The sequence below is a fragment of the Eriocheir sinensis genome, chromosome 14 (assembly GCF_024679095.1).
Source record: "Eriocheir sinensis breed Jianghai 21 chromosome 14, ASM2467909v1, whole genome shotgun sequence".
NCBI classification, from domain to species: Eukaryota; Metazoa; Arthropoda; class Malacostraca; order Decapoda; family Varunidae; genus Eriocheir; species Eriocheir sinensis.
Window position 1 is genome coordinate 12,586,543 of NC_066522.1, and position 19,719 is coordinate 12,606,261.

At 38.7% G+C, this 19,719-nt stretch overlaps 1 protein-coding gene across 1 annotated transcript; it reads left to right on the forward strand.

The window, feature by feature from the left end:
• Nucleotides 1-1,215: 1,215 nt before the first annotated feature.
• Nucleotides 1,216-18,545, forward strand: LOC126998477 (protein halfway-like). Its single transcript, XM_050860198.1, has 11 exons — nucleotides 1,216-1,323; nucleotides 3,575-3,687; nucleotides 4,054-4,131; nucleotides 5,930-6,099; nucleotides 6,365-6,497; nucleotides 6,830-6,941; nucleotides 7,484-7,665; nucleotides 8,916-9,074; nucleotides 11,833-12,000; nucleotides 12,771-12,899; nucleotides 13,086-18,545. The coding sequence occupies exons 2-11, from the start codon at nucleotides 3,619-3,621 to the stop codon at nucleotides 13,350-13,352; spliced, it is 1,467 nt and encodes a 488-aa protein (XP_050716155.1). The 5' UTR covers nucleotides 1,216-1,323; nucleotides 3,575-3,618; the 3' UTR covers nucleotides 13,353-18,545.
• The last annotated feature ends 1,174 nt before the right edge of the window (nucleotides 18,546-19,719 follow it).

The following is a 19,719-nucleotide window of genomic DNA, read 5'->3' on the forward strand; positions in this document are numbered from 1 at the left end:
TTTTTTAAAGATTTATCCCCTGGTATCACTAGGGGAAACGGACCCTTGTCCGAAGACGGCCCGTTAAGAGGGAAAAAGATTAATTGCTCCCTCCCTGCACGAGGGAGCACGGGTCTTTGCCGACAGACCGACTCTATCGGCGATCGACATTTAGCCGACCAAGTCGGTCTGTCGACGAGGACTGGCGTGTCTCAGGTCAGGAACACTCAGGTATCGGGAGACGGCTCATTATGTAACTTAGACTACTGCAGCTGCAAAATACTGCGGTAGACCGCACGCTAATAGCACCGAATATTTTTCTGTTGTTCAAGGAGCATAGTAGCTACACATAATGTGATGCCATGGTTCTGTCATGGGAGTGGTTAGGGCAGGGTGTATGCAGGCGGTATGATCGACGCACATGGTCTTGTTTCAGAGGGCCATCTTGGCTAAAGGCTGTCCACTCAGGGTAAATTGTACTTGATACTCAGTGGATTAAAGACAGTCAAGGCGAATAATTAATTAATCAGTCAAGAGGGGCATACGCCTGTACGTGCATAGGCCCTGCGCCTCAAAGTCTAATTATAATTAGACTTTGCTACGCCTCACCAAACTTACGACGCCAACCCCGGGGATCCCTCGAACAAGTTCAATGCAGGCCCCCTCATGGCAGGATGCATCGACTTTCTCAAGCAGGGTCGACTTTAGGGTAACTTGCCACATTTTACATAGCGTCCACGGCCTATAGGCTACAGGTAATTAGGATCAATGTTGATCGTGACTATATGTAGTAATGGGCATCGATTCCGTTCCAAGAAGTTATCACAGATTTGACACCAAGCCATTCCTTTGATGATATATAATACTTTCCATATCGTGGACTTCTTTAGACTGCGAGTGGTCACCAAGGGGACTCTTATAGCATCCTTGATGGCTAAGTCAAGGATACTGTTATACATCTCCTTGGCAACCGTCAAGTATGTGTCTACCACACTGGGACACCAATAATTACTATTATTCTGCCAGCAGGCTGGACATACTTCTTACCAATAATTAGTGGATTAATGAATATTGATCCGCTGAAATGAAGTAAATAGGGTGTGTAGATACTGAAAATACTAGTAGAGTGTAAATACGTAGTGTGTAAATGGCATGTAAATAGTGAGTTGTGTGGACGCGGAAGTGTGTGCGTCATGTGTTGCGTTGCGTTGCGTAGCGTTGCCAGACACTGCGGAGGGAGGGCGGGAGGCTGGGTGAGTTACCGAGTGCCAGTTTCCATCAGTGGCACAGGGCTGGCGGCGGGGAGGCACGCAGGCAGGCAGGGCAGTGCATGGGCAGCCGGAGGTGAGCAGTGCATGATTGTTTTACTGCCAAAATTTACACGGGAGAACGGTGTTGTGGGTGGGTGTTGCAGTGGTGGGGAGGGTGTCACAGGAGTGCAGGGTGCCAGAAGGGGCCCAGGCACTGCTCCACCGTGCAATAAAACCGTATAATAATAATAATAAAAATAATAATAATAATGGCAATAATTATATCATGGCTATTCCTATCTCTGTTACTGCAATCCATAAACTACCTCATGGGACTAACCACAAGCTTCATTACCCTTACAGGTCTTGTAGGTCATTTGCAGTATACTTGCTTGTTCTGCATAGGGAAAGGGAAAACCATGATAGAGAGTACCTATTATCCCAAACTACAGTGTTACCATTTTTAGCATAGTAAATGTTGACCAGACTACTTTCCATCTTTTTTTGTGTGCACTACGGTAAGGTAAATGAAAACCAGGTCATGATTCTTAGTTTGGCACAAGACCATTTGCCTGGTTGAGAAGTAGGTCAGGACAGGTTTCTCTCCTTGTCATGCTTGTTAAGGTGGAGAAAGGTTATGGTTTTCTCAGGTTGTTTGCTTTGATGGATGGTGATGTAAAGGGAGAATCTGGCATTACTCAAGAGTAGAAGTGGGAAAGTAAAACCAGCTTTGCACACAACTTGGCTTGTTATTGAGTTTATTGAGATGTGCTGAAATTTGAGTTGCTACATTCTTGAAGCTATTACAGCTGTACTAGACTGGCCCTCAAAGACTATGTATTTGCGACGCATTTCAAGTTTGCCACCGCATTCCCCGCAGTCTCAATGGCCCCCTACTCAATTTTGGTTGCGAGGGGTGAGTATGGGCAAACACTAGAATAATACCGTAGTTTAGCTGTGACATTTCAAAATATATACGCCATCATATTATGGTTAAAGGGTGAAAATACGTGACGTTTAACCATAAGATGAAAGTGCACATTGTAAGAAACCACCCAAAACTAACCTAACGTTACATAACCAAACCTGACTGCTGCATCCCAGACCTCAGCTGCTGTCTCCTATGCATCAGCAGTGCTGGCATGATGATTTTGGTTTTCTTAGGTTAGTTAGTTAGTTAGCTAGGGCAGTTTCTAACCATGTGCACCTTCGTGTTACAATAGTTTGAGGTGGCGGAGCTATACTGCACAATAACTAGAACATCCATGACATTACAGTTAAGTGGGATAAAAGTAAACGTGGAGACAAGATAACATGACAATAACTCTGTTCCTACAACTAATGATGGGTGCGTATGCTATAGCTGCATGTGGCTGCGGTGCTCATCTCCAATCCGTTTGCCCTTTGAGTCTGTGATAGGTAAGAACCAGTTACACCAGGACACCGGCCAATGTGAAATCCGGGATTGCCACAGTTTACCTTCCTCAGGTTTCCCCAGGTACCCCATTTATTGACCAGCCCAAAAGGGATGATGAACAGCTGGGTGAGCTGCTCACTGACTGCCCAGGCCAGGATTCGAACCCAGGCCCGTGGAGTAGTAGCCAGGCACGCTGAACACTAGACCTCGGAAGTGTGTGTGTTCCTACAACTAGGTGAATACAAATTAACTAATATACTAAGCAATCATCAGTCAAGTGAGTAGCTGTCATTTCTAATGTATGAACACTAAAAATAATTGGGAAGGGTATTTCTATTATGAATATAATAGACTTTTAGGATAGATATGTTTATTTATGAAATCATGGTAAAAAGCCTAAGATGATAATATAAGTTTGTGCAATTGAATATATCAAAGAGAAAATTGATGGAGGTATTGAGAGCAAGTGATCGCAGAATGCTGAGGTATATGGCGGGGATCAAGTGCCAAGATAGGGTGTCCAGTGCAGATGTAGCTAACATACGTGGAGTAGAGGACCTAGAAACAGTGCTCAGAAGGGAAAGACTCCGATGGTTTGGACATGTGAAGAGAGCAGGTGAGGATACAGTGCTGGGAGTTGTGGAGAGATTAGAGGTAGAAGGAAGGAGACCAGTTGGTAGACCTAGGAAAACATGGAGAAGGTGTATACAGGAAGACTTGGCATTGATGGGATTGGATGAACATTAGGCAGAAGACAGTAGAATGGAGGAGAGTCAAGAAAAGTGAAAACGGATGTTAAACGAAATGATGATGATGATGATGAATATATCAAAGAGGAACAGTACTGTCACTCATTTTGAGTAAAGCTGACAAAATGTTGCTTAGCTGCAGAGCTGTGAAAATCCTCACTACTTTCAACACTCTACAGGAGACAGAGTAGTATATAAGGAAGGAGCAGGAGCAGGCGGAGCCATGAACCACTGTGTATACCTCTGCGTGGTCCTGGCAGCTGGAGCCGTCACAGTCAGTGGGATCGATGTGGTGAGTGTGAGCTTCTTTGATTGAGGAGTAAACATATTTCATAATGTTCAAAACTTTATAACAGTATTCCAAACCATTCAAGGACTCCCTACTGCTCAGCCAGGCTGGGTAACCTTAACAATTGGCAAGATTTTTTTTTTATTCATGAAACTTGAAAAAGTGCTTCTCGTTTGATAAATATGTAGATAGAATGAACAGGGTTATTTACTTTGAATCAATACAAACAACTAATTGTAAGTGCTATCAGGAAATTCTGATCTGTTAGGAATGTATCAAGTAAAAGACTATCAGTAATTAATTGATAATATAGAGAACGTATACATACTTCGGAAAGAGATGTTGTCTACCTTTTATTTAAACTGGCAGAAAGTTCTACGCACTATCCTGAAATGGCGGACTGATTGCCAGCCTCCACAGCCCCTGAAGGACTCCCACCTCGTGCATGTAAGGTGTCATTTGTTGGCTTTATGTTATGGTTCTCTTTTGAGTTAGGAGATACTAATAATGATAGTAGGATTACCTCCTGGAAAGAGAACAGAGTTTAACCTTTCCTTTCTCACTCTTTATTGACTTTATTAGATTATTATTATCATTATTATCATTATTATTATTATTATTATTATTATTATTATTATTGTTATTATTATTATTACTATTATTATTATTACTACTAGTACTATGAAAAAAACTACTACTACTACTACTACTACTACTTTGGCAGTATTTTTCACAAGGTCCTTGATTTTCATATTACGTACATCCTTTCTTTGTATGGTTTAAAGAAAAATCTGTGTGCTAGCATGCATGCCCACAAAATGATAGAACTGCATAAAACTCCTCCACTTGCTTCTCTCTCTCCTCACTGCATACATAATTTACAAAATATCTGTACTTTGTAGTTCCATGAGCATTAGGAATTGGTCGCTGTGTCAACCACATTTTTCTTTGATCAAACGACTTTATAGATGCATACGATACATGAGAAGTAGGGTTGAGAATGGGAATCAGACCCAAGAACAGTTTTTACTGTGTCTGGGAGGGCCTATTAAGCTAAGTTGGTGCCTATGTCAAATGCTACAGGTAATGCATGAGGAGCAGAAGAGAAGTGATGTTACCAAAATGATGTGTGAATGATAATATAATTTGTATTTATAAATGCACTTTTCATTTTGGTGTAAAAGAACAAATGTCCTGTTTTGTACTTCCTATCCTTCATGTGGTGAATGGTTGTACTCTGGAGATCACATGAGTTATATTTCTTATTTAGCTGATATATATTGAGTTTAAGGTTGTCATTGCTATTATTTTTCATCATCATCTCATTGACGCCTGCTCCTAGGAGCTCCCACCAGGGGATGGCCACGGCAGAAGAGTTTCCATCTCTCTTTATTCATACACTCCCCCCTTGCCTACTCAAAGTTTCTCACGGATCTTTCCCCCCTCTCCCCAACGTACTCCTGTACCCTATCTCTCCATTTCACTGGAGGTCGTCCTCTAACATTCCCTCCCTCTATCTCACTCACATTCACCCTCCTGGTCATCCTACTCTCCTCCATTTGCTCCATGTGACCAAACCACTTTAAAGTCTGTCGCTTCACTTCTTCCACCACTCCACACTTCTTCCCTTCACCCACGTGACCTATTCCAAAACACTTATACACACTTTCATTACTCATTTCATTCATTCTACTCATACCACATGCACTCCTCAAATAACTCATTTCCACTGCCTGCACTCTAGACCTCTGACTTTCATTCCAGGCCCATGTTTCTCTTGCATAAGTGAGGGTTGGTACTATTACTGTATTTCTCAAATCCCTATTTACCTCCATGCTCACACTTCTGCCATTCATGATACGTCCCAAAGACCCTACCATCTCTCTTCCTTGCAATGCCCTTTCTCTTGTCTCTCTTTCTGTACCACCATGCTTACATATAACTGATCCAAGGTACTTAAACTCATTTACCTCCTCCATTTCTTCGCCATTCAAAATTATTTTGCATTCTTTTTCACATTCAATTCCCACTCTATATGGGCATACAAAATCCACAACCTCACTTCTACTCCACTCACAAACCATCACTTTACTTTTGTTGACATTTACTTTCAGCTTTCTCCTTTTACATACACTATCAAACACATTATTTTTGCAACATGAAAATAGATACTGTGCTATATATTGAGTTTATGATTGTCATTGCTATTAATTTTTGCAACATGAAAATTGATTTTGTACTTTAGGTGGAATGTCAAGGACTTGCTGCCCTGCAAGACGTAAAGCAGCTGTTAGACGAAGAGATGTGGCTTCGACTTGGCTCCCTCACCATCATAAACTCCTACCTCACCACCAACCTTACGCTGGATGACCTGGTGCACTACCCTGCGCTCCACACCCTTACATTAAAAAGGAGGTTAGGCTCCAAGGAAGGTTATAAATCACATTAACTCATATTACTTTTACCTCAATGAATTGCATGACATTGAAAGATATAACATAAATTTTAGTTTGGAAGAAATAATAAAAAGTTGAAAGCCTGTATAATTTCATAAAGTAATGCCCAGCAACCATTTGTCATAAATATTGCTGAATAGATAGGAACATTATGCATACCTACTTCAGGTCATGCATTTATTTATACTCAACAATAATCTCTGCTTTTCCTTTGTGTTTTACAGTCGATTGACAGAGTGGAAAAAATCACATCCCTCCCCACTTCCAAGAGTGAAAAAATTGGTGGTGGAGCAGTGTTGGGATAATGACACATTCCTTGCCAAACCTGAACAGCTCACCCTGAAGCTTGGTCCTGAGGTAAAAAATAGTGGTCTTTTCCTCTGAGTCACAAAATACCATGCATTTTGAAATATCATCCTCTTTTAAACTGAAGTTGGTGATTTTGCATGTGCACTGTGCAGGGTCATAATTTATGGGGACGCTAGAGGGGCAATAGCTCCCCAGCGTTTTCTGTATCAGCCTCAAAATCCCCCTAAAAGTGCTTATTTAAAAAAAATTAAAGAAAAATCCCCCACCTGCACATGCTCACATTGCTCACCACCTTCCCATCCCCACCTCATGAACCGATGATTCCCTCCAGCCCCCTCAAAAAATTTGCCAAAATTATGGGCCTGATGTGCGTGCTCCAGTTGCAGAATGCCCTTCCTCACCTGGAGGAGCTGTACCTCATCGACAACTACATGATGGCCCTCGTAGCAGAGCCCACTGCCATGAAGAACCTCAGCAGATTTGTTATTAAGGGTAAGACATGCATTACTGCATGATGCCACAGTATTGAGTTTGTGCACTTTTCCACATAAAGGAAGTATGTATTGCAAAGTATATTTGCTGCCTCCTTATGCCAGTTGAGAACATTCCCAAACCCCTGCAGGACAAACAGTTCCGGGAATAAAACAATTTAGGAGGGATTCAGCTGAATTGTATATGGGGACAAGACTGCAATTACCAAATTTATACCTTGAAATTTTTCCAACATCTCTCTACAACAATCTAATTTAAGGAGAAAAATCTTCTAGGGAATGTATCAGTTCTCTCTGTGTATATGGACCATTGAATTATATGCAAATAAAGTAATTAGTTTTATAGACTTTAGATGTTTTTCCAGTACCTACAATTTATGCATATGAAAATATAGGAAGCTTTTACCTTAGCCACTCAAGGGACTTTGAAAACTTGGCGACTTCCAAAATTTGGCAGCACAGTTAGGGCAAGATTAGTAGTTTTTATAATTTTGGAAAAATTACAGAAATGTTTTATTTGTGAAGCTTTAAATTATATTACAGATGGTGCAGCTAAATGTGAAGCAGAAAACATTTGGGTGCGAGAATGGTATGATGCTGGCAAAGTGGAGGTCAACTCTACAGTCTGCTTTGTCGAGGACATGTCACGAGTGGGACTGGATGCCATGAATATTCAATTCACATTTGTTGGCCTGGAATTCATTCAAGTTATGAAGTATGTCAAGGTGAGAGCAGAGTAAGGGTGTTTTTAACAGTTGACTATCTGGACAGTCTAGCTGAATATGAATGACTTCTACAGATTCACAGTATAATTAAAGTAATAAAAAAGGCAGTAGTTTTAATTAAAAGCAGATACCTATTTTATCATCATTATCATTACTCTAGCCAGTGATCTCTCTTGTTTTAGAGGCTGGGTTAAAAAAAGTAATTTGACCATTTTAATTAGAGACTTGTTGTTCCTTGCCCTGGTCCATGGTGGAAAACTGGAAGACTGGCATAGCACTGGAGAGGAAAGGGGGTGTGCTCTGCTGAAGGTGAAGTGAGCGAGTGATGAGAATAAAACCCACTCTTGCAGACAAAAGCTGCACGTTTACCAAAAAGTTTCGGTGGACACTGCCACCATCTTAAGTGAGGAATGTTCGTACAAAAATCATTATATACAGGGATAATGGATAAACATGAGAGGGCCGGATGGAACAAGGAGGGGTAGGAAAATTTCATACATCAGGTCACAAGTGGGAGATCCATGGCAACTCACCTCCCCCACACTGCGGTGGATGGACGAAAGGATTAAATTTGTGGCACAGTCGGCTGGAGTTGGTGACCATATGCTAATTGGTCAGCGATGGGTCGGCGGGTGGTTGGGGTGTGGTTACCGTCTGTCTAAATGTGCTCGTGGCCAGTTGTCGACAAAACCGTCACGACTCAGGTCTTAGTGCGTTCGCCATCCTTGGTCATGATCGTGTGACAGGGTCTTTATTTTGCCGGTATCATGTTTGCTAAGGTTTGTGAAGTTCAGTGGTGCAATTACATATCTACATATTTTCTCCTTTAACAGTGAAAGTAAAGTTTGTAATTATGATATACAGTAAACCCTCGATATAACAGACTAATTGTGGGGGAACTTAGTCCGTTAATGCTGAAAGGATGGGACAGCAGATAAAGGGAGGAGGGCAAGGTGGCTAGCAGATGCCATTGTAGTTACTGGGCATAGTTGGTCGGTTGATCCCTGTGGATTTCTGACCCTCTGACCTTGTCTGTTACATCCTAAATCTGTTAGAAGCGGGTCCTTTATATCGAGGGTTTACTGTACTTTAAAAATTCATATTCCTAGTTTTGGAACTCAAACCGGGCATATTGCAACTGGAAACATGCAATGTATTAGGATGAAATGGCAATTCATGTTTTAAATGTCTATACATGAACCACATACAGTTTGGAAAAGGTTAAATTTTTATGTCTTTCATCATTTTAGAGTACTGTTGAGGACTGTCCAGCATCCTGCACCTGTGAAGTTAATGGCTTCCGAGATGACACACCAATAGCTGATGTAGACTGCAGCTCAGCCAACTTGACACAGTTGCCAGACTTTATCCCAAGCCATACCAAGAGACTTTTCATCACTAATAATCGTGTAAGTTTCCATTTACTTTTTAAATTAGTGGTACAGGTACAGGTTATATATATATATATATATATATATATATCATCATTTCGATTAACATCCGTTTTCACTCTTCCTGAGCGGTTGGATGCTTTATGGCTCTCCTCCATTCTACTCTGTCTTCTGCCTGATGCTCATCCAATCCCATCAATGCCAAGTCTTCCTGTATACACCTTCTCCACGTTTTCCTAGGTCTACCAACTGGTCTCCTTCCTTCTACCTCTAATCTCTTCACAACTCCTAGCACTGTTTCTTCACCTGCTCTCTTTACATGTCCAAACCATCGGAGTCTTTCCCTTCTGAGCACTGTTTCCAGGTCCTCTACTCCACATCTGTTAGCTACATCTGCATTTGACACCCTATCTTGCCACCTGATCCCCACCATATACCTCAGCATTCTGCGATTACTTGCTCTCGATACCTCCATCAATTTTCTAGTTAGAGCCCACGTTTCTGCTCCATACAACATCACTGATCTAATACACACTTTGTACACCACTGCTCTGCTCTTTAGATGGATGCTACGATTCACGAGCAGACTAGCCACCTCCCTCCACTTTAACCACGCTGCCGCTACTCTCGCTCTCACTGTCTTCTCCATTCCTGCCTCACAGTCCAGAACATCTCCCAAATAACAGAAATGTTCTACCTCATCCAGCTTTCCTCCATTCACCTCTAGTTCATCCCTCTCAGTTTCTTGTCCTTGCTGTCTCCTTACGCAAGCTGGGCATGTAAAATTCTGCACTCCTCTTACATTTCTGAGGCCTGAGCAGCTAAGGTGGCACCACTGCCTGCAACATGTGCACAAGACAGAATTTACACCTACTCCCCACACCATCCACATGGATATTTTCCTGATTTAATCTTTTCTCTTGCTTCTTTTCCAGTCACCATGTACTTTGTTTTTTCCATATTAATTTTCAAACCTCTCCTTCATTCCTTCCTTCCATTTATTAAACTTTTCTTTCACTTCTTCTGCTGTCTCTGCATTTACCACCAAGTCATCTGCATACACCAGCTCCCATGGTGCCTCTCCTCTTGCTTCCTTTGTTGCATCCTCCAGTACTGTTATAAACAGGAGTGGGCTAAAGGCAGATCCCTGGTGAACCCCCACTCCAATTTCAAACTCATCTGATGTTCCCACCACTGTTTTCATTCTCGATTTCGTACCTTCATATAGTCCCATCACCGATTCAACCAATCTTTCTGGTACTCTTTGCCTTCTCAGTGCCCATCTTATAATTTCCCTTGGTACTTTGTCAAATGCTTTCTCTAGATCTACAAAAACATGATACAGTCTCCTCTTCTTCTCCATAAACCTTCCCTGAAGCCCTCTCATAGTATATATTGCTTCAGTTGTTGATCTTCCAGGGCAAAAGACAAACTGACATTTTTCAATTCTTATTATCCTTCTCAGCCTCTTCTCCAGGACTTTTTCATATACCTTCACGCCATGCTCCATTAACCTTATCACTCTATAGTTACCACATTTCAAAGCATCTCCTTTCCCTTTAAAAATGGGTATAGTGTAGTTTCCTTTCCAGTCTTATGGTATCTCTCCCTTTATCAATACATCGTTTAACACTCTTGTTAATTCCACCACTCCATCCTTTCCTGCTGCTTATATTAAATCTACTGTTAACCCTGAAGGTCCTGCTGCTCTTCCATTTTTAATTTCCTTTAGTGCTTCTTTTACTTCCTCTTCCGTAATTTTTTCTTGTGGACCTTCTACTTTTTCAGTTTCATTTGTTGTATATTCATTTTCCTCATTTAACAGTTCACTGAAATATTTACTCCATCTTTCCAATATCTTTTCTTTTTCCACCATGATGTTCCCCTTTCATCTTTTACAAACTTTGCTCCAACTACATCTGCTCTCTCTCTTTTCATTTGTTTCACAATTTTAAACGTCTCATTTTTTTAAATTTCTTCCTTCTCTCTCCCTCACCCACTCTTCTGTTGCTTTCTTCTTTGCCTTCGCTACTTCTTTTCTTGCCTTTTTCTTCTTTTCTTTAAACACCTCTCTATCTTCCTCCTCCTTTGTCTTCTGCCATTTCTTGTCTGCCTCCTGCTTTTCCTTGATGGCCTGCTGCACTATTCCATTCCACCACCATGTCTCTCTTTCCTTTTTTCTAATTCCTTTTGTTTCACCACACACTTCTCTCCCTGCTTTCATGATATTTTCTTTCAATTGCTCCCATCCTCCATTATTTACCTCATTTTCCCTTCTCACTCTTTGTTCAAACTCTTCTGATTTCCTCCTCCCTCAGCTTCCACACTTTTATATTCCTTTCTTCTTTCTTTTTTATCTTTTTCTTCCCTACCTTCGTGACTATATATATATATATATATATATATATATATATATATATATATATATATATATATATATATATATATATATATATATATATATATATATATATATATATATATATATATATATATATATATATATATATATATATATATATATATATATATATATATATATATATATATATATATATATATATATATATATATATATATATATATATATATATATATATATGCAGAAAGAACTCCAAGGAATTTTCATTAGGGCAGATGGATGAATAGTGTAGATAAGCAAAAACTAAATTTCATTTGTATTTTTAATCAAATTTATTTGGTAGTTTTTTGGACTTTTCAATAAATTTTCAATTAAACATGCATAATACAACTCATTTTCCCCATTCTTCTGCAGATAACAAACATCTCCAAAATATTCACTGCACCAACTTACCAAAATTTGGATCAAATCATGTTGGACAACAACCACATTGCACATGTAGATGGTGACCTCTTATATAATTATATAAGGTACCGCAGTCTGGACTTTAAAATGAGTCTTGCCAACAACAAGTTAGAAACTGTAAGTATTTTTATACCACAATCACATTGCATTCATGCTTTGTTTTCTTCTGTTTAGTATATTTATCACTTGCCACTTGTAGGTGCAAGCAGCATTATGCCTTCCCTGGCTGTGGGAGGTTGAACTCTGCACATGAGAATCTCACCCTCATTCATTTCCAATTTAGTTTTGTCCTTGCATCATCTTGTGTGTGCAAGAAAGGACAAGTATGATATATGTCTGTTTGTAAGATAGGTTTTTAAATTAAATAAAGTAAATCTTCATGTTATCTCATATAGGTACTCAGTGTAACTCTTAATTTCTGTGCTGTTCAATAGTAAGTCACACCAATCCAAACAATTTTTCTGCCGGTCAAGTGCTTACACTTACATGTTGTTGCTGTACAATCCACATAAATAATATACGCTATTAATGTTTACTGCATGGCCATGGAACCATGGATGTGAGCTGAACAACATTTTGACACAAAATTTCACTAATTAGATGTTTAAAATCTTCAGAAATTTTTATAATTGTGTAATGTATACAGACATACAAGACAGTGCCCTGCATAGAAGTTGATGAGTATGACAGTACACATGTATTTCTAGCTCTTACTGAAAACTCAGTTGGTTACTCAGAAGAAGTCTTTTAATTCTGCAAGTGTAGGAAAAGATTCTACATTTATGACTTGAACATTAGGAATTGTCATATACCTAATCAGATTTTACACCAACATATGAGAATAATTTGGAGAAAGAAACCATATATATTGATTTCTTTTTGTACAGCTTCCTGTCAAGCACCTGGAGAAAATATATACAGAAGGAACAACTGAAGGCCACAACCACTTACCTGTTTTTAACCTCACTGGCAACCCATGGAACTGTGACGACTGTGCCTTCCTTGTGCCCTTCCAGGTGAGGGGGGTGGGGTGAGAGAGAGAAAGAAAGAGTTTCAGTTCATTTGTTTATTTAGAAATTACTTTCTGATGTTTACAGTTCTATCTCTAATTTTGTATTTAGTGGTCTTGTTATCTTTAGATAAATTTGTCATCACAAGGGTTTCTGTGGTGCTATTCACTACCAATATATATTCCTTTACAGAATATGATCTACTATCAGTTCCTACAGAAAGAATTTTTAAAAGAGATCCGGTGTGGGGAGGGGAGGTATGCCGAGGGCCAGCAGATCATCATGTTGCCAGTGCGAAGCTACTGTAAGGAAAAGCCTCCCCTTGAGCCCCTTGATATCCTCAACATTTGCCTTGGCATCCTCCTTTTCCTCTTCATCCTCAACTTTCTTCATAACTTTGTACAGTATCAGAGGCATGGCAAGCTGCCCTGGATTGTTAACAAACTCCCTTGTTGTTGATTAGATTCAAGGGGAATAGATCCTTCCAAACACTTACTGTCTTAATACTAAGACTATCAAAGTATGGAAAGTAAAAGGATTCTTACTCTTTATTATTTTCAAAGGTTGCTCTTTACACATCACATCATTGTATTCAAAGGTCTGTGTTCAATGAGTTAAGCGCTGCCACTGACTGTGCATCTCCCTGGAATGGCAAAGTTTGTGGGCTTGCTACCCATCAATCCTGCTTTTTATTGTAGCTTTGTACATGTGTACCACTTATGATTAAATTAAGCCCCAAGAATAATCCCTTTATACAAGCACAAGGATATTGTTTCCTTATATTTTCAGGCAGCTCTGACATGACATGAATTCTTGCTGTGGCTGTGAATATACACTGTGCAGAGATGATTGTGTCTGCCCTTTATATATCTGCTATGTGGACTCCTGATTTAACTCACATATCTTTCATAGCACTCATCCATCTAAACAATACATAGACTTATATATAAGAATATTTCAATGATTCACATCCCCAAACACAACCAGAAGAACCAGTGATATGAAAGATAGGTCACAGCTAAGGACTGAGAATCGAGTAGGAAGTTTGGTCTAGATCTTTGAGAGTTATATGGTTTTCCCCTTGACCTCAAATAACAAGTAGCTGCTGAATGTGAGGGCTTTTTTTAATTGCACTCTGTACATCAGCAACTGATGAAATCCCTCTAAACAATATTATGCACAACATTATTGAGCTAAATGAAGATTGATGAAATATAGATTTATTTTAGGGTGCTAAGGATGGGATAGATATTGTAATAGAGAAAGTGTTGTATTTGATAGTGATGTAGCCTTTTATCTTATGTAATTGCTGACTTTTGATACTTAGAACCAGCCTGTACCATGTGTTGTACTCTGTGTTGCATTAAGGGTCAGCTAGGCCTCTATTGAGACTGTGATATGCACAATGAAGAAAGAAATTCAAAACTCCCAAGAGTATTATCCATTTAAAAGTTATTTTCCTAAATTTACCTTAAAAGTGTTGAGAAAGTTTAGAATTTCACATGAGTAAATGAAACAGATATGCTCTTCTGTACTCTATATACTCTTTTAAAGCCATTATGGAAGCTTACCCCATAAAAGATGCTTCTATTTCACTAGATGATATTAGATTATATCAGTTTTGTGTTTTATAGCACCATTACAAATTGTCATCATCACCACCTTCAATGCCTATTTCTCATATAAACAGACTGAAAGCTAGCAGTAGAAAGTTTTTTTGTAAGTGATGTAACCAGGCAATTGGCATTTGAATTGGATGTTGCAGCTGTTTGTAAGAAGAATTTAACATGAAACTTTTATCTGTGGTATGGAGATATGTATATACTACCATTTGACTCCAACCATATGTGGTCACCAGTTAAATTAATAGTGCAGTGTCACATCCCAATTACAATTGTATTTTTGCATAATTTTCACCAAAACCATGGCATAGAAAAACCAATATTTAAACAGTCTGTCTTCTGTGTTACAAAACTACCATGCTATAGAGCATAGACAGTCAAAGTGAGAATCCATGTTCCCTGAAAGCGGAGTAATTTTTCTGCTGGACCAATGATAGTTTATGATCAATTAATTTGACTGAAGTAGGAGTGGTAGAATATTCTCTTCGTACATATATGTGAACACAGATATTTCAGGATTCCTAGTGATGAATTTCACTGCATAACTCAGTTTCAGGAGGGCAAAGCAAGGGCCCATTAAAGACTCATATCTTGTGGGATGTCATTACCAGGGTACAATGATTGCTAGCCTCTAGCCACGAGTTGAGACCTCCGTGATCAGCCGTCCGTGCATATTTAGTTTATTGGTGTCATGCACAACTGCTATTATTCAAACATGTTTTGCCACATGGAATGAATGTTTGTGATATGTAAGGTGTGTTCATTATTGCATAGTTTTATTATACATTATTCTCATGTTCATCTTAAAAATGGCAGTTATTGGTTTTGTTGATATTAGTCACATGGCTATATTCTGTACATTTTGAGCATCATGGTGTGAAGATCAAATTGCTTTTTATTTTATTTTATTTTATTTATTTTTTATTTTATTTTTTTATTCAAAAGTCCTTGGAGACTGCAGAGTTAAAATCATATCATATTAGTAACCTTACAAATAGCTTTATAGTAAAGTGTAATGTCTTTGGCGAATTTAGGGCCTTATAATTTGTTATTGTTGTTGTTGTTTTATTATTGCACAAAATGTCTTTAAAAAATCATATGTTCAAGTGTTGATAGGATTGAGGCTGTACATAACAGCATTTTATGTTCAAGTACAATAAGTAAAATAACAAACATTTTGCATAGCTTTACATATAGGTTAGACATGATTTCTTACAATTCAAGGTATGTTTACCATGCACCATTTTAACTAATTCTCTTATCAGAAGAAAAATTATCTGGAAAATTCAACTGAGACATGAATGTGAAAGACAACCTACCCTGGAAGATTGAACTGAGGTATGAATATGAAAGTCATGTTAAAAGTTGATCACTAAACTTTACTATGACATTTTACATTGGCAGTACTTGAAGAGCAGCTCCCCCCCAAAATGAATTGTCTATATATAGTCACCGCCGACCTTAGGACCGTAGCATAAGTGTAGTTACGCCACATAATGGATGTTTTAACTATCATCTATATATAGATTCTACCGCAATCTGGAGAAGTTGTATTTCTGCCATACAAAACTGAAGTTTTATAATTGTATTTTAGTCACATTTTTAAAGGGTAAATGGAGTCATTCACACCCACAGACAAAGCTGTGTCCAGGACTTGTGACCTGGATCTAGAATGTGTTGTATTTCTTCATCATTGATGTTCCTCAATGAATGGAACATGATTGTGTCTACAAACTCCAAATATGAAATTGAAATATGATAATTAGGTTAGAGTAGACACAAAATATACTGCATCCCCTCTGGTAGTTGGGAGCAGACTGAGACATTGCTTTGAGTGTGTATACATGACTAATTCTCAAAACAACGTGCACAAAAAAGTTGCCAATTATCATTTTTCAGGGTCTAAGGTATTCAGACATTACCAACTTTATATAGTCTCTGCTTGGGAAAACAGGGAATTCTTTTTCCAAAAGCATCTAAATATAGTCACACATCAACTTTTGACCGAATTCTGGACCGTCTATATCTAGTTCCACCCCTGTCTAAGGGTCAATAATTAGAATGATGCGCATGATGAACATACCCAAAGTTAGTTTAGAGCAGCTGCTTTTTTAAACTTATATCATATGGTAGCAGAAATCTTGAGTGGACATGTAGTACTCTAAACAATTTATGTGCAGCATGCTTACAATTCAAAGGCCACTGATTTGGATTTTACCTTTAAAGGGGAAAATGCTGTAAAGTGTATCTTAATAAGAGTACTGTGTATACCAGGGAGAGGATCCTCAGTCACCTAGTCCTTGTACATTATGCAGTACTTCACACTTTGGCAGCTTGTGGGCAGCTACCAGATACTTAGTGCTGTTCATTGATTTCCAGCACATTTCTTGATAAATAAAACTTGTTTTTATGTTTATTTCATAATTTGGGATTTTGTTAGGGGTTATGAAAGTTTATATGCAAGATAGAGTTGATAAGAATGTATTTTAATGTAAATTCTGTATGTATGTATTAATGTGCATATATTTTATAGTAAATTCTGTATATTTGTTTGTGTGTGTGTGTGTGTGTGTGTGTGATTTTATGATTTATAGAGTTCATTATATTTGACGGAGATACTTTTGAAATAGTTCCAAAACATTTATTGGTAGAAATGTTGGTTTTATGTCTGAATTTGTGATATTCATTTGTAATGTTGCTCCACACCACAGCATCTATAGTAAAGTTACATTTCAGAAAAAAAAAATACTATAATTTAAAATATTTATCTGTAATTCATACTTTAAAAACTTTTCTAAACTTTTAGGAGAACTGCAAATGTGTCATTGCCCTATGCTCTACACATAAAAAAGCAGCATCGCGCTGGGCCAAATTTGACTGACCACAAACTAAAGCAGCCAGCTGTTGCTTTTGAGCAAATTCACTTTCCTCACACCTGACTCATGGTGAGCACATGTTGACACATTGAAGGATTTTAGAAGAATGAGAATGTCCCCATTCAACAAAATAAATTGCATTAGTGGGAAGCAGCTGTACATTAAATTCAGGAATGTTTGTTGCAAGATTTTGTGTTCATGTAAAGATTGAGTCACAGCTTTTAGTTATTGCTAGTCAGTAAGGGATTCATAATTATAGTATTGTGTTCATGTTTAGAAAACCTGTGATATAATGAGTCCATTAGTTTCCTTTAACTGATCCCAGTAGCTTTTTTTTTTTTGGTGATGAAGTCAGTCACATGTATGGGGAAATGACAAATTTCATTCAGTGCTGTGATGTGACATCTGGCACTGACCAGTGTTTCCTCACCAACAAGATGACAAATTCTGGGCAAGAGTAGTGAGATACTCTCCCACACATTTAGTATGGTGTGTGTGTGTGTGTGCACGCGCGTGCACGCACACATGCATACATGTGTTTGTGTGTGTATAAAGAAAACATGCTTGTGGGCAGAGAGGCATGCCTTGAACTTTTTGACGTCCTGACTTCTGATTTGTAATTAGAAGAGTTACTCTACTTTCATTTCATAATGTGTTACATATTTTCGGTTTTTTCTCTCATGAACACAGTACAATCACAGGTTTTCAGCACAAATGTGGAAAGACAAAATCTTATTCTGTTCTTGTGTTAGGAGCTTCATAGGACAGAGAGTAGATTTCTGGTCATTGAATTAGAGAGAGAGAGAGAGAGAGAGTTTTTTTGTTTTGTTTGTTAATACCAAAGTGTATAATATCAATATTTTCTAAGAGCTACAGGCCTATGCTTTCTTATATTTATGAATGGAGTGCTGTTGGCATTTGGATGCCATCATGTGTTCAAGATGGTAATATGTTGTTATCTTGCCATATGTTTGTAAGTGATTCAGGAATTAGTTTTTGTAGTGTAATCTTGCTGGTGCTCATAATCACTAATCTTTGCAGTAATATAAATATTAGGCTTTGTCTAAGCTACCTGTGACAGTTGTAATGAAAGTCAAATATATTTTTGTTAATTGTGCTTTTGTCCCTGTGAAAATACACCATATTTTTGCTCATTTGTCCTGTTATTTCTTAATATTTTATACCCCACCATTTCCAAGCTTGTTGATGTCAAGGTCCACATATGGAGCAGGGGTTGGTGCCCAGTGGTATGGTGGAGGACCATCAGTTTCCTCCTCAGCCTCAATCCCCTGTACCTTGGAGGAATAATACATGTATTCTTCCTCCAAGTCCTGTACTTGGTCCAGCACATTTTTCCTGGACTCATTTTTTTCAATTTTTTTCTCCCTTTTTTATTCATCGCTGTCTTCCACCATGCTCCCTTTCTTCCTTCTCACTAAAACCCATTTCTTTCTGATGTATAAGGACTATGGAGAGTTCTTTACGTAGGCCTGTTGTTGCTATGCTCAAGCTTCATGTCAAATCAAGAAGAATATGAAGATGTGACTGTACCGTGTATCATCTTGAGAAACTGAAAGGCTTTGTATGTTGTCATGAATATGCAGTGAAGGTCTCAGATCAATTCAATGTACTTGACACCTTTGAGTATTTTGAAGAACTGTAGGACACCTTTAAGTTGCAAAGGAGTGCATTGGAGAGCACCTGAGGTCATGGAGTGGCTGTACCTTTATAGGGACATTGGAAAATATTAAGAAGTCTCATTGCCAGACTTACTTGGACTCAGGACCAATATAGGGCAGTCACATAAGACTAGAGCTCTTATGAGGAGAATTAAGGAGAGATTTCAGAAGTCTTGCTGGGGATGCTGAGGGTGATTTCAATGCTAATGCCTTCCAACCTACTACTTACTGAGCCCTGAAGAACATCCACTCTGAGCTCCCCTCTTGAGTAAGGACTATCTGAAGAGCACATGATTGCCCCATGGACATAGGGTTCATAGGACTGAGTACTTTGAGCAGCTGTACATAGCAAACCCTCCAGAGAGAGAGAGAGAGAGAGAGAGAGAGAGCAGCTTGGGTTAACACCCAATAAGTTGACAACTGACCACATCCTAGCACTTCATATACCGGGGAGCGCAAGTGGAGTTGTTGGTAAGAATATGGAGCCACCCTCCCTAACAAGTAATCCAGACAATAATATAGAGCCACCCAGAACCAGTATAATATGTAGTGGCATAACATTGAGTAGCCTATCTTATCTTGCCCAACCACAAGGAGATATATCTTGCATACCTATCAGTCCACTTTTCCTGGAAGGTCGTAAGGTTCA